The sequence below is a fragment of the Scomber japonicus genome, chromosome 21 (assembly GCF_027409825.1).
Source record: "Scomber japonicus isolate fScoJap1 chromosome 21, fScoJap1.pri, whole genome shotgun sequence".
Classification (NCBI taxonomy): domain Eukaryota; kingdom Metazoa; phylum Chordata; class Actinopteri; order Scombriformes; family Scombridae; genus Scomber; species Scomber japonicus.
In genome coordinates, this window is record NC_070598.1 from 19,290,509 (window position 1) to 19,305,390 (window position 14,882).

The window sequence follows — 14,882 nt, forward strand, 5'->3', positions numbered from 1 at the left end:
ATTATAATCTATTTTCAAATCACTTTATGAACTATATGATCTTTTCACACAGAGGTTATTGTGTTACTTCTTGATCACAAGCAGCATCAACAACAATCAATCCTCTTGTGATGATTTATAATTAAAGAATTAAAACAGACCAAAGCCACTAAGATCACACCAATTTTTGATCATTTTATTAAATTTGTTAATGTTAAACTCATCTATAAATGTCTACTAAAAGCCAGGCTCCTCAGGTTCTCTGTGATCTGGTGGTACCTCTCAGGAACATTTTTAACTCAAACTGAAGTCATTTTTTAAAAAGGCATGGGACATATATTCATGAGTAATCTAGTCCATGATTTATGAAACATTTATGATGTGGAATAAACCAGGAATAAATACACTTGTAAGTTTGAAGCCATTTTAATTCTACTTTATATTTTATTATGTTATCATTACAAAATAAAACGTGTAATAAATGCTGTGTTATAGGATGGAAAAATGGAATGAAAATGTGGTTTTGTTGTCATAAATTATCTGTCAGTGTTAACAAGTGTGAGAACTAAAACCATGTATGTCAGTGGTGTTTATACTGCTGAGAGGCCTGAAGACAAGAGAGGGGCGTGTACTGTGCATGTGAAAGCCTGCCTCTCAAATAAGTTAGAGTCCGAGAGGAGTGAGGAGCAGAGACAGGCAACAAGACATCAAAATAACAAGTTGGACATACAGTAGAGGTTACTGCTTGCTTTTAGTTTAGTTTAGTTTAGTTTATTTGTTTATTTTTCTTCTCCTGGGGCCCTTGTAGCATTGGAGGAAAGGTAACTGGTCATAGTCAGGATGAAGCTGGTAGTCTTGTTTTTGTCCATTCTGCATTTGGCCTTTGTCAGTGCTGGACTCTCCACCTGCAATGATCAGGAAACAGGCTGCAGTTCTCTGTCCGTCGGCAGGGCCCAGACCCCGGAGAGGACAGGTGAGCTGGCTGCTCTGTTCTCTTAATGGACAGACTTTTCTACTGTTTGGTGTAGCTCATTAATTCATCACTATTTTTTAGTGATGAATATCTACTACTACTAATATCAATAATGAAATATATAATCTTCAGTAAATTGCAATAGAGATGTAATATAGGCTGACAAAGGTCACAATTAGCCTTTCTAACTCACTGTGGAACAGCCAGACTATATTTATCATATCATTGTGATATTAAATAAGACAATACAGATTCCTATATATTTCTACACAATATGAATGATAAATCAGTATGTTACAATGAATACTAATGTGTCTACTTATACTGTATATTTGTCCATATTATAATAGAATACATATTATTTGTGACCATGCTAATTTAACTTAATTAACACTTATCTGCTATAAATGAAACTTGTTGTTGTTTATGTGATGCTTAAGTATTTTAAATCATTTGTGAATTGAGTTGGCTGCAAGTTTTCAAGTTCAAATATGAAACATTGGATATTTTTCAAATGTCTTGCTCTCAAAAATGTGATTTGCCAAAAATATATAAAAGGAAAATAGGTTTCTGTATTGCACTGTAGGTTACATGCCTGAGGTTTGACTTGTGGTGAAGTAGCAGGGAAGTGATTATAGGCTCATCTTTAAGATTTTATGCAGTGACAGAGATGAGAATTATATGAGACAAGAAATGAGATATGAGTTATATGGGAGATAAAATATGTGATCTGGCACAATGTGAAGCTATGATACAAGATAATGAATTGTCATCCAGTCCTAAAGCTGCCTATATTTGTACTTGCATGTTTGTTTGTCTCCTAAAACAGTTGAGTATATGTCTTTGTAGTTTTTCATTAATACCCATGCAAGGCAGTAGAAAATCATCACCTTAAGTGGCACCTCACAGACTGTAAGGAGATCTGTTGCTAACCTCTGACAAGTCATAACTCTTAACCTCACCTCGGGTCATTACCCTGTATAGACTGTGTAATGCTGCAGCGGCTGATTGGCAAAAATTAGCACGTGTAAGGTGTAAAATAATACATATGACATACTGTGTGCTGTACTGTGAATTTGGACAAAGAACTGCAGAGGCATAACTGGAATACTTAAGTTGGAGCATGGGGGTCTCACTCAGTGATTTATCACTGAGGGTCAGGTTTACAAGCAGTTATAATTTGAGTATTGACTGTGATATATCTTTTTTAATGACAGTTTTAATGCTGTCCAGGTTAACTCCCATCCCACCAACATATTTAACACAAAGGGACTATAGACTGCCGTCCCTGGGGACCCCAAAGGAGGGGAAGTTACAGTTAAATTTGCATATTTTGTAAAAAAGAAAGTTCACAGCTGTTGACAGAGCACCTGAGAAAGTCTGTGACTGTCTCCTTCGAAATGATCCTATCCCTAACAGTGTGTGATATCTTAAATTAGGACCCATGTCAAACATGGATTCTATAAATATTTAGAATTATGGTTCCATCTATTAAAACTGCATAGGCAGAATTGGGTGCTTTTCACTGATTGATCACTGAAACACTAATTAAAACAGAGACAAGAAACAATTATATGAATTCATTAGAAACAAATTGATACAAAAAATAGAATGACAGAATAAAGCACCTATGAGATGTCACAAACCATAAACCTCTGTCGATGGATGCGCTGGCAGTCAGGGTTGTCACAGTGGTTCAGGACAGCCCTAAATATCAGGTTGCTCCCATGTTTGATTGGCACAACATGATGTGGGTCCTCCCCTCTCCATAGCACAGTACAGTTGGAATCATATAACACAGCATATATCAACCTGAAAGACACTTTTGTAGACACTTTCTCATTCAAGTGAGCTTTTGAATGCTGCTGTATGTACTGTATAATAGTACTTAATCCTGCATCGAAGCCCCCAGGCCCCTTAGCCACCTGTCTAAAATTGGCAACTTGTGAGCACATTCATTATCTTGTCAGTCTGTGTGTTTGCTGCCTGAGCAGACAGTGTGGTTGCAGCCACCGCTTATCTGCAGAGATCTCATAACCCCTTCAAAAGAAGCTCTGTAGGTTGGTACTGCAGCAGGGTCTCAGTAGTGGTTTATGTCCACCATAAAATGATGCAGCCAATTTCAATTTAGTCTGTGTTTAGTGTTCAGTGAAATCATGCAGTCTCAGATTTGTGTATTATGAATTAAGTTATATTTCGCAGTAAAATATGAAATATGGGACCAGCAGTTCAGGTCTTATTAATATTTTCCATTAAAAACAAGACAAAGCCACACAATATGCACTACAGCTGCTGCAAACCATAAAAATACAACCACATATGCGCAGCATGTGATGTATGCTTTATATCTGCTCCTTTTAAGATTTCATTGAGGACCTCTAGTGGACAAAGAGGTAAATGACAGAAAACTGGAGAGCTTTATGGTGAAATTAGATTCACAAAAGCTGAAAATGGTTGGCTGCTGCTGCACTCATTATTCAGTCTGTCTGTCACCCTTTCAGGCCTTTTTACTTGTCTGCCCACCCAACAGCCCCTTTAATTCTTGATAGCCACCTGTCATGGAACGGAGGGTCCTTCTTGGGTTAGTTCAGTGTTATTCTTATTTTGGCACCTGTCAGCAGTACGTGCAAAAAATATTCCCTTTTTTGCCAGGAATCTAGTATATTTGTACATTTTGGAATTTCTTACTTCTTCATTCGTGATACTTGTAGTTGCACATACGCATCTGGGTCAAATTTGGCTTGACAGTCAGTAAGGTTGTTTTGTTGTTTTTTTTCCATGAGACATCATGCGTAATTGTGTTGGTCACATGAAAGTAGGAAAGGTGCTGTTTTTGATTCTGTGCTTAGGGCTTCATACCTCTTTTAAATATGACGGAATGATCATGCAATATTGGAAACACATAATACCATACCTGTTGTTCATGCTTACTGACATTGTTTGATCAATTCAAGACTATTTTTTGCCACAGGCTGGAATACTCATTGACATAAACCTAACTGCCAGCAACTGATTTGTTTTAATTCTTGTAAATGCCAACAGCAACAAGTGTTAACAAGAACAAGATTATGATGTGACTGTAAAAAAAAACAAAGGCCAATTATATGTTACTCCAACATCTCTTTTCACAAATTAAACATGAGACTCTAATTGTTATTGTAGTATATTCTCTGTATCAGCCAAGTTTTTTAGTTTTGTACGTTGTGTTTATTGAGGTTTTTCATGTTACAAATATTTGGGTAGTACAACAGTATGAGCACAATCTGTTACCCCAAGCCCCCTCCCGCTCCCTCCCCTTTTCCCATTACTGGTATACGTGTTTATAAAAATATATTTCGACATTTATTCAAGTAAATCAGGCTCATCAAAACATGAAAAATATACACTGACATAAAAATAAGATGAAAAATTAAATAAATTAAAAATGCATAGATACATTGGTTGAGAGGGAAAGGAAGAAAAATAAAATAATAAAAATATAATTTAAAGAAATAAAGAAATAAAAATGATAATTAGATTCCTCTAGTCAGCAACTATGTGTGGTTTTGCTATGACTCTTCAGTCTTCTATGTCTGCTGTGTTCAGATGCCCAGTCACATTTCCCCATATTCCCTCGAATTTGGCCAGCCTTTGTTTTAGATTGTACATTATTTTCTCACTGGGGATACAAGAGATTAGTTCACTAAGTCAAAGAGAGGGTGGAGGTGAATGTTCATTCTTCCATTTAAGAGCTATGCATTTATTGGCTATTATCAAAGCTATTCTTATTATATATAATATTTATTTTAGTTATCTTGGATAAGGTTCTAAGTATTGTGTCCCAGTAGTTGGACGGTTGTGAACATGACCAGAACATATGGATGAGAGTGCTGACTTCAGATTTACATTTTGGTCAGTATTGAGAGATTGACTGGTTTATGTTATGTAGCCTTTCCGGGGTGAGTTAGATTATGTGTATCAGATTGTATTGGGTTAATATGTGTCTACTATCATAGGAGAAGTACTGGGCTTTTTCGCATAATTCGGTCCAGTCAGCATCATCAAAGTTGTGAGATAATCAGCCTCCCATTTTACCCTAGCCTTAAGCCCCTCTTTTTCTAACAGACTGTTAATACCAGTGTACATGTGAGATATAAACCCCTTGATTTAATTGTTGCTACTCAATATATTATCTAAGGGCTGTTTTAGGACCGGTAGAAATCTACCTCCCTGTTCTGTTTGAATATAATGCCTCAGTTGCAGGAATTTGTTGAGGCTGTATTTAGCCATAAGATCTTCAAATGACTCTTAGGCTATATAAGGGTTGACTACTTCGGGTCTTTTTATGTAAGTCAGACCATATTTTAAAGGTGTGTTTTATGAATGGGTTTGCTGTCAGCGTTTGGAGTTATTTGAGTGAGGGAACATATGGAATTGATGAAAAATGCATAGAATTAATATCATGCTGCTCCATCTGTAGCCAAGAGGGGGGTTGCTGTAAATTTGCTTTCCATGCCCAAACTGCCCGACATTGTGCTGCCCAGTAATAATAGTTTAAAACCGGGAAGTTTCAGTCCCCCTTCCTGAGGTGTTCCCCGAAGAACGTTTAACTTTATTTGGGGAGTTTTGGCCTTCCATGTGAATCTAGACACCATTGAATGCAGCTGTTTAAAAAAGTGTTTAGGTATTGCAGTGGTTGACACAATTGATTTGTCTCATCAAAGACAAGGGAAGGTTCATCCACCTATTAAGCTCTGCTTCAGTTTTCTTTAATAAGGGTAAATAGTTCACAGAGAAAGCTTTCAAACGTTCATTGGGAATCTGACGGCCCAGATATGTTCATTTCTCGGCGCTCCATTGAAAAGATATATTACATCTTGATATTTTATTCCCCGCTGTGTTCAATGGCATGACAGCACTTTTATTTAGATTTATCTTATATCTAGAAATAGTGCTGTATTCCATTAATGTTTCTAATAATGCAGGTATTGATGACCCAGGTTCTGTTAAGTAAATTAAGACATCATCTGCATATAATGACATTTTATGAGTGGTCTCCCCAATATGCTTCCCCTTAATTGAAGGATGGGATCAGTTCTATTGCCAGCGCGAATAACAAGGGCGAGAGCAGCCTTGTCTTGTAGAGTGTATGAGGGTCATTTTAGAAGTATCTGTAGTATTTGTTTGAATTTGAGCCATTGGGCATCTGTATAACATCTTAACCAATTTACAAAGAGTGGGACCAAATTTCATTTTACAGTACCTCATACAGTACCTCATAAAATGTTTTAAACATGCTGTTTATTTCCTTTGGGTTAGTTACCATATTAGAGCCTGACTTCAAGATATTGAAGTTTTATTGAATAGTATGATTTATTGAAAAGGAATTGACAACACAAGGTGCAAGAATACAACAAAAGGAAGATTAACTTGACCCAAACATCTAACCAACACATGTTAACCATACAGACAGAGGAGAAATGAATACAATAAAATTAATTAAATATGGGGGGGGGGGGGAAGCAGGGAGAAAATATATGCAGAGTTTAAATTTGGTCTGCAGCTCATCAAGCACCAGATTCTATAACTTTTAGTCAATGTTGGATATATGGATTGTAAACACCTTCCAAAGTGTGGTGACCCCTTTTAAGTATGCATGAAATATTGTGGTTACCTCACTTTTTAAAAAAAGAAATGATCGTTGACCATTAGCACAGCATTTTTTTTTATTTTATTTTTTTAAGTGTATTGAAAATCTCTTAGGGTCACAGTAGGTGGGTTTGATCCAATTAAATAAAATACACCTCCTTGTCAAAAGTAGCAGTTTGTCAAGGCTTTTTTGGTCTTTGTATTAACAGGAGGAACATAGACAGTGAGTGAGAAAGCAGAAGAGCACATGTGTTTTGATGGCTGAGAATACCTCCCACCATCATTTATAGTTACATAAGTGTGAAATGTAAAGCTGAAGTTAAAGTCAAGCTGCTGCCTTTGAAATCTGCTTGATCAGCAGTTAAGTTAAGCACAAGAGAGATCTACTGCATTCACTGTATCATTAACCCAGGCTTTGTAGGCAACAATGCTGAACATATGGACTGCATGGCAACTTGGATGAAGTTACAAAAACATGACAGAACAGTGTTATTGTCATATCATATGGGGGTGTGTATGTGAGTCCAGACCATGAGCAGGAACAGATATAACCAAGAAATGTGGTTTCAAATTCGTAATATTTTATGTCATGCATGGAGTCTCTATATTATTACTGAGACTTTGGTTAGGGCTGTGATATTTGAATTATAATTTATTTTTAGGGTACATTTATTCTGTTTACTATATCATACTGCAAATAGTTTTATACACTGTATGATCTTATCATATTTATTGTGTTACTTCTTGATCACAAACAGTTTTTGATCATTTTATTATATTTGTTAATTTTAAAATCATCTATAAATATCTGGCTCCAGGCTCCTCAGGTCCTCTGTGACTTGGTGGTACTTCTCAGGGTTGCTGGTTCAGTAACACGAGGTGCGTCTACGGGGAGATGAAAGTTGCCCTTTTGTAAACCCTCACTCGGACACACGGCCTTTTCTGTTCGGGGGATCAACATGTGGAACTCTTTACACAGAACTCAAAATGGATCGTGACTGGGAACATTTTTAACTCTTTTCTCTTTTTTTAAAGAGGGATCAGTCATGTAGTCGTGAGTGATCTGGGGCCATATTCACAAACATTCAGAGAATATTCTCAGAGAGCTCCTAACTCAGCCCGAACATTTCTAGCAAGGAGTTCCAGCTTAGGAGTGATTTAGGAAAATACTCAGAGCAACTCTGAGAAAGGAAGGAACAGAAACATTTACCTTCGCCATGAGGTGTGGTGGTTAGGTAAGTCTTTTAAAATGTGTGATTGGTTGATCAAAGGGAAATGCACTATGATAATGGTGATCAATAGGCCTAATCATAGAATTTAGTTTCTGGGAAGACACAGTGTAATTATGAACACTACTTTATGTACTTTAAAAATAGCCTACAAAATGTTTGAAAACATATGTCTACATGTACAACAACCTATTGGCATGCTGATAATTGTTATATTTATTGCTTATGTTTATTTACCATGCCGGTCAGAATCCTTAATCTGTTTGATATTAACAGCGGGAAAATGGCTCAGCAATCATCACTTTCTGTTGTCTTGTTGGCAAGTCTATATAAGAAGCAGCGTTGGTTGCAAATTCTACATTTTTCTACATTTTTTTGTTGTGATCACTTTCATGTCTGGCATTATAGCGTTAATGCATTGGGTGGGAGATGTGTGTGTATCTCCAATGAGATCAACCACTGCATGATCTAATCTGCCGCCTAGCAGCTTCCTGCTTGCTGATGAGCCAGCTGGGTGGGGAATCAGGAGGGTTGTAAAGGTCTCAGCCTGTGTCCGTGTGGCTCTGCACACTCAGGAAGGAAAACAGTTCTGTAACTGGTGAATCCATTCTCAGCGGCTCCTTTCCAGATGCTCCGACACACTGCCAAATGTCCAGGAGAGGAGGCGAAACAAAACAACAGAACGTTGACAGGCTCTTATCAGAAAGAGTGAGAACATTACACCAATTTTAGCAACTCTACACTGGCTCCTGGTTACTTTTATTGCCTTTAGTGGTTTACAAAGGGCCAAATGGCTTAGGCCCACCCTATATTGCAAAGCTACCAAAACCATGTGTCCCAATCCATGCCCTGAGGTCCTCCAATACCCTGCTGCAGCTCTCACAGTACCACACACTATAAAACACTGAGCACCTTTAACAGCCAAGTAAAAGTTACCTTTAGAAAACTAGGCTGTAATTTATTTATTTATTCATTATTACTTATTGGACTTTAGTAGCACATATTCTCACATTATTTTTAATGTATTTTCACGTTTCATTCTCTTATTTTTAATGGATCTTAACATTCTGTTATTTTAATATAGTGTAAATGATTTTGTTTTATTTCGATGTCTTTCTTATTCTTTATGTCCTTGTTTAAATGTTAAAATATGAAATATGCTATGAAATAAACTTAAACATAACAAGGACTGGAATATATAGCCTGTAGCATGGGGGTCTCACTCAATGATTTATCACTGACTGTCAGGTTTACAAGTGTCCAAGGCGTAGTATATATTTTTAATTAGACAGTTTTATGGCTGTTCAGATCAATAGCTATATAATAGCACTGTTTGCTGAAGTATGAGTTTATAGGATTACAGTCAGAGTAATCAAAGTAGCACCAAAACATTTCCGTTTAAAGGGTATTTTAGGGAAGAGCTAAAATGTCAGGCAGTTCTCATGTTTGATTGGCACAACATGATGTGAAAACAAGAGGCCCTCTGCTACACATAGCACAGCACAGCTGGTAACATATATCAGCATATATCAATCTGAAAACACATTTGAGCAAAAGTTCTTTATTTATAGTACCAGTCAAAGGTTTGGACACACTTTTTCATTCATCAGTCTTCATTTACTTAGTTTTACTTGTATACATATCACAGAAAAGTATCTTGTAACCACTCTTAATGTACCCCAGCAATAGTATATGGCATGTGGTGCTTGACAGCTTTAGTTTGTGCCTCTCATATTTTACCGTTGCATTTGAGTCACAGAGCTAGGCATCTGTTTTTCTAAGAACTCAGGTGATCTTAAAAAAATCCAAAATGTCATTTTTATTTACAGCCTTCTCTGAAGGTATTCCCACGGTCCCCCAAAGACTCCTCTAAACATCTGGATGAAAAAATATCCCCTACCCATTGCACAATAAAATATTTTTAACCCATTTTCCAGTTGCCAAATCTACAACATGCTCAAACTGTAAGCATTTTATAATTTCTAATTGTTCATGTTGGTGTCATGTTATATTAATTTATATGCTCAATGGATAGGAAAACATTAGGAACCAGGTTAAAAATCTCTTTTATCACACAGCAAACATCCAAATGGTTTGAACATTATGACTCTTATGACAACAGTAAGTGTTAAACAGTCATCTGGTGGATTTTTTCAAAGGTTTTTATACGCTTGGATGCTCAACACTGTGGCTTAAATGTATTTGGTAATGCATGAGAGGCACAAACATGGGCTAATAGTGACCTTAGGTTAGACACAAAGCAATCTCTGGATCCACATTTTCATCTAAATACATACTTTTTATGCTGTCTCAACAGGGTCTGCGAACCAAGGCAAACGCAGGACACTGTTCGCGAGGAGAGGACAATATGAACGACAGAGGATTCGTGTGGTGGTAAGCTGGAATTTATGATCATTATTATATTACTTAAATGAAGAGTTTATTGAAAAATAGTCAAAAGGTTCTGCTACATAAGCTACATACCATATGTGATACATCACAGCTCAAAAATCTTCATTCTTTTCATTCTTGGTTTTGGACTTTTGGGACATTGTTATTCAAAACAACACAGTAATTATCATGTCCTATATGTGTTTAACCCTTTTGGAACCATAAAGGAGGTGGCATGTTTGTAGCTCTCAATAAACAAAGCCAAAAGAAAAGAACGTGATGCAATGTTAATGCTGTAAAGTTGAGTTTGATGCCTCTTACACAGGTTACCCCTCTCTTTCTTTTTCTGTCCTCTCTCCCAATCCAGAAGCCAAAAGTGGTTCCAGTAGCTCCAAAAAAACCCTCTCCACCCACTAAAGTGACACCACACCCTACTTTGCCCAAGTGCTCTGAGCTTTCACAAAGCTGTATGCCCCAGTCCGGCTGCTGTGATCCGTGTGTCTCATGTCACTGCCGCTTCTTCAATAGCATCTGCTTCTGCCGGAAGACAAGCCCACAATTACAAGAAGGAAACATAAAGGATACCAGTGCACCGAAACTGAAAGCCAAAAGAAAACCTAAACGTGCACGTTCATGAAACAGAGGTGCACAGAGACCCACGCGGCCACAGCTGTGTGCTAGTAATTCATTGTATGAAGTGGACAATAGGCATCATCTCACAAAGTCAACCTCTTTAGTCAGCAAATGCTGAATAACGTGTATACCTCTTGTGGAAGGCAGCTGCTTGGACAAATAATCCACCATCAATAACACTTAAGTGAATTCCATTGAACAATACTTACATTATCAGTACTAGTACTACAGTGTAGCCTGGACTATTCAAAGTGTTTCCAGTTTCATCCATTTTTTCGAGGTTTGAAGTGTATTTCACATTTTAGCTGCCAACGCTCTGCTGTCTTATAGCCTCTCTAACTCTGGTCCTGCGCTGTGCTCAGTGTGCTGTGTGAGAGGGGGAGTGGCCAGCAGCTAGAGCGGCAACAGCAAATGTGTGCTTCTTTTACCCACATATTTATCTATATATTTGACATTTCTTATCCAAAGAACGTCAAACTGCAGTTACTCGTGCCCGTAGCAAGACACCTGTCATGTTTGAAATCAATCAGATGAACGGTTCAAGAGATATGCGAATAACAGACAGACAGACAGATGTTCCTGTCATTTATAGATAGAAGATTATCATTACTCTTGTTGTTATTCTCGATTTTGTTTACATTGTTTTTGTATTTCACCTTTTAAACCTTTGCATTGCATCAGTGTTATGTGAGTACATAAAGTCTTCTATTTTTTTGTTGAATTGATATTAATCTCTCACATCATAAATCCAAAAACAGACATCATCTGTACAGACTTTGTTATATTGCTATTTTTTAAATTTTATTTTTAAGTCCATAAGCCATGTAAAAGTATGACATATATAAGTAATTTTTGTCTTATACATGAATTTATACGTTCCTTCCTTCTTTGTTCATTAAAAGAGAGACTGTTGGTCATCCTCACAGATAAGTTAGAAGTCATTTTGTTGAGACAGTTGTCTTTGCTCTCACACATACAGTAGTCAAAATTTTGGACACGTAAAGAAAATGGGAAAGTGTGTCCAAACTTTTTACTGCTACTGTATTTTTTATGCCAAATGCTACAAATGCACAAAAATAAATGAGCATTTCACACACAAGCTGCTGCTATGTGTGGTATAACAATGCATTTGGATATACATTCCTCTTTAAGTGTTAAGCCTTATCCATTCATAAGACATAGTATTTGATGTGTGAGTGAAGATGACAGTATATATTAGACATCGCTGTTTATTTCTTGTGCAGTCATTGTATTCTGAGTGCATCAACAGCAGTGTTTTTTTATTTTAATGGTATTGTACCCATTAGCATAATGTCAGTAATACTGCCTGAAGTTAATTTCTTATTTCACAAGCTCAGATCAGAAGATCAGAATTATGAAGTATGTAGCAAGCAAAGAATGTCTTAGCATTTAGAGCGTTTGTATCTCCTGTGCTGCAGATGTACGTGTGTATGTGTCAAATATACCCTTAGTTTATTACTCTCAATTTCATGCTAAATAATAAATATATGTGGCAAGCAATTACAGTGTAACCTTGGTGTTTGTTTAGGAGGAAACATTTTTCAGTCAGGGTAATGGCTCTGTCCTCCTTTCCTGTAATAAAAACGTCAAATGGTTAAAGCATTGCACTGTGCATTATAGCAGCATTATAAAAACAGCTGTTCTATTTAGAAGATGTCTCTTTTGCAGGTGTGTAGGTGTTGGTACTGCATTTATTTTATCATTGTGCCTGCTGGATGTACTTAGCACTCAGAGTACAAACTGGAAACTGGGAAACAGAAGGTCAAACCACAAGAACAGCAGAAGTCTGGAATGAATGCAACTCCATCCACAGGAGGGTTCTGAGCAGATGTGATCAATGTTTTTCGTTTATTGTTGTTACTTGCCTTTTGGGTAATGTGGTCAGTGAGGAGGTGGTTTGAAAACCAGCAAAATCAAAGTCCAATCCAGAAATTTGCAACATATAATTATGATGATGCTGGCCAAACCCATGCTGTAAGATTAAAAAAACACACCCAGCTCTATGAAGGAATATTGGATTTAGGTCTGTTCACATGATCAGGGACTTGTAATGCCACACCACACTATATAAGGGCAGAAGATGGTATATGGGCACTGGAAACCCTTTAAAGGTTGGATCAAGTACATACACAATAAGGGATAGTTATTAAGAAACATATTAATGAAAAAGAGGCAAAAATGAACCCCAGGAAATTCTATAAAAAATAACGTTTTTTAGCTTTCTTAGCCTCACCTAACTGGAACATACCACCTGTTCAGGTAAATATGGGGGTGAGCTGCACAGATACTAGGTTCTCAAAGCAAACAGAACACCACACAATTATAAATACTGGCTATTTCTGTTATTGCTGACAAGCACACAGATTATTCAATAGTGCACAAAGTTCAACCAAATGGGCATTTACCACAGAATATTATCTTCCCACATGCTAACCTGTTTCCACTCTCCCTGATGAAGCTCATCTACACCCACAACTCAGACAGAACTGAAAACATACAGATGGGCAGAGCCATCTAACAGATAATAAAGCCTGTAAACAAAGACAAACTACATAATCTGTAATGGATAAATAGATATTTTATTGTCCCCATGGGGAACTTTTATTTGGACTAGACCCCTCAGCATATATGGACTACCAACACCAGCAGTTGGACAAGATATTAAAGAGTATATACTGTACATACAAACATACATACAAATAACAACCAATGTGTTCAATTATTTAAAAAACACTGCAACTTCATCTCACATCGGCAGTAAGTCCACTGTGGCAAACAACAAAAGCTGAAATACTGGTAAGTAAAAAGTTGTGAATTTTCTTTCTTTTCATTATGATATAGTGCATTGGCGGGGGTGTATGAATATTTAATTAGAATTCAATCCACAATTTATTAGGAGGGTCTCACTGAAAGGAAGACATCAGCACATAGGACAAGATGTTTAAATTCCTTTAATACAGAGGTTCTTTCTCAGGTTTTAACTGTAAGATGTTGGGGTGGGCTTCAGCAGCAAAAATCCTTTATCCTCAATCCTCAGCCAGTCTCCACAGGTGAAATCTGCACTTTCCATCCACACTGGTTCTTCTTCATACGCCTTGCAAACCGCATCTTCCCAGAGCACAGCATATCGCATGCTTGACTCTGACCGTGTTACTGTGTGGCCTTCCCATTCAAGGTGATGACAGAGTTGTGTTTCCCCACAGCAGATGCCAAACATTTCATGATTAGGTTGTGCTGATGTGGAACCAAATCCAGCCAGGGACTTTTTTTCTATCATCCACTCACTGCAGGTAACATTCCCTTTAGTGAGTTCTTAAATGCATGACCCAACGCAACTTAATATGATGGATGAGTCTGGTAATTTGGTGAGATGTTGCACTGCTGCCTGGTGATTCAGATTCACAGAGTGGGTGTGAGTACACAGAGCCATATGTAGGATCTTTTGCACCCCATTGTTCATTTCTGTCTCTTTTCCATATTTCCTGCATGTCTTCAGAAGCTCTACAGGTTCTGATTTTGGCTCTTAGTACATCATTTGTTATGGAACCCTGGAGAATATCTGATGTGTCAAATGTTTCTGACCCTGCTGATTTCAGGCTGCATAAAATGGGCCAAAACTTACACAACATTGTGCCACATGAGAATTAGATGGGGTTTACTGCCAGCTACCATTCATTTTCGTGTCTGTTCCATTACTTTTTGGACAATCACTGACAGATGACATGCTCCAGCCACATATTCCAAAAGTCCTTGTTTTTTGACCTATTATGTGTGGGTTAGAAAGCAAGATGTTATATGTGTATTATGCCTGTATCTCTGAAGACATGAACCAAAGTAAAAGTGAAGGAAGAATACCATGAATACCTTAAAGTTTAAAGTATAAGGGGTATGCACAACTGGCAAATAGGCTCAATAACTGCCATTCATTTAAAAAAGATACATTGGAAACACTGTTAAAATGGTTAAAAGTTCAGGATTCAGGCATGATTCAAGCAATTGTAACTCACATATTAACTAACAAAGCATTT

The 14,882-nt window shown here is 37.2% G+C and overlaps 1 protein-coding gene across 1 annotated transcript; it reads left to right on the plus strand.

The window, feature by feature from the left end:
* Positions 1-819: 819 nt before the first annotated feature.
* On the plus strand, positions 820-10,837 carry LOC128382358 (agouti-related protein-like). Its single transcript, XM_053342355.1, has 3 exons — positions 820-952; positions 10,127-10,203; positions 10,568-10,837. The coding sequence occupies exons 1-3, from the start codon at positions 820-822 to the stop codon at positions 10,835-10,837; spliced, it is 480 nt and encodes a 159-aa protein (XP_053198330.1).
* Positions 10,838-14,882: the final 4,045 nt, after the last annotated feature.